We start from the raw sequence: 909 nt of genomic DNA on the forward strand, positions 1-909 counted from the left end.
AGAACTTTCGCCTCCAGTCTCCAATCCCAAAAGAGGCCATCGATATCTCCCCCAAGATGGTAGGCTTTGCCACCATCCCCCGCAGCTACACCATGTCATTTCTGCCAAGAGGATGAGACTGAACCCAGGCAGCCACAGTAGAAGCAGGAGGAGCCTGCATGATTCTTGGGTGGGGTGGCTTTGAATGTATTAATAAAGTCTGAGTCCCCAGGCATCTCTCTCTGTTACTCTGTTTAGCTTCTGGAAGCTGGGACACAGCCTAGATGCCATTGAATACAATCCTTTCAGGTTACAGATAATGTGACTGTGGGGAAGGGACCTCTTCCAGGTCATGCAGAGAGTCAAGAGGAAAGCTGAGACTGGAAGTCTCTTAGCTTACAAATGAAAGTTTTGCCTTGCATCATGCCACCCACTTGTGGCCAGCTCTAGCTTAGTCTGTGTCTCTCTTTGTCTCTTTCTTTCTGCCTCTGTCATTCTGTGCTCTGTCTTTGTCTCCCTGGCTCTTTCTTCTGTGTCTCTGTCTCACTATTAATAAATATTTCTCTGCTTCTGTCTCTTTCACTGTGTCTCCCTTTCCCTATGTCTATCTCTCTATGGCTATGTCTCTTTCTCTATTCCTGTATCTCTGTGTGTCTCTCTCCAATTTTCTTAGCATAGATTCCATTGGTAGGAAGATTTAGGTCATAAGTGTTTATGAACAAAAATCTGACCACTCAAAGAATAACCAATCCATTTTATACACAGATGGAAAAATTGAGGCCAAGAGAGGGGAAGGTATTTACGTAAGGCCGAGGGCATCAGCTAGGTAGCATAGTGGATAGAGTACCAGACCTGAAGTCTCATTTTCCTGAGTTGAAATCCAGCCTCAGCCACAAGCTGTGTGACCCTGGGGAAGTCACTTCACCCTGT

At 45.9% G+C, this 909-nt stretch overlaps 1 protein-coding gene across 1 annotated transcript in view; it reads left to right on the top strand.

Annotated features, from left to right (window-relative positions):
* Window positions 1-214, top strand: part of LOC114025156 (cytochrome P450 2A13-like) — a 15,349-nt gene extending 15,135 nt beyond the window's left edge. Inside the window, 1 exon segment of the mRNA XM_027838498.1 lies at window positions 1-214. This exon segment is cut by the window's left edge and continues 44 nt beyond it. Within this exon segment, the coding sequence (XP_027694299.1) occupies window positions 1-116 (116 nt within the window). The 3' untranslated portion in view covers window positions 117-214.
* Window positions 215-909: the final 695 nt, after the last annotated feature.

The sequence above is a fragment of the Vombatus ursinus genome, unplaced genomic scaffold, assembly GCF_900497805.2.
Source record: "Vombatus ursinus unplaced genomic scaffold, bare-nosed wombat genome assembly UNPS02014829.1, whole genome shotgun sequence".
Lineage (NCBI taxonomy): Eukaryota > Metazoa > Chordata > Mammalia > Diprotodontia > Vombatidae > Vombatus > Vombatus ursinus.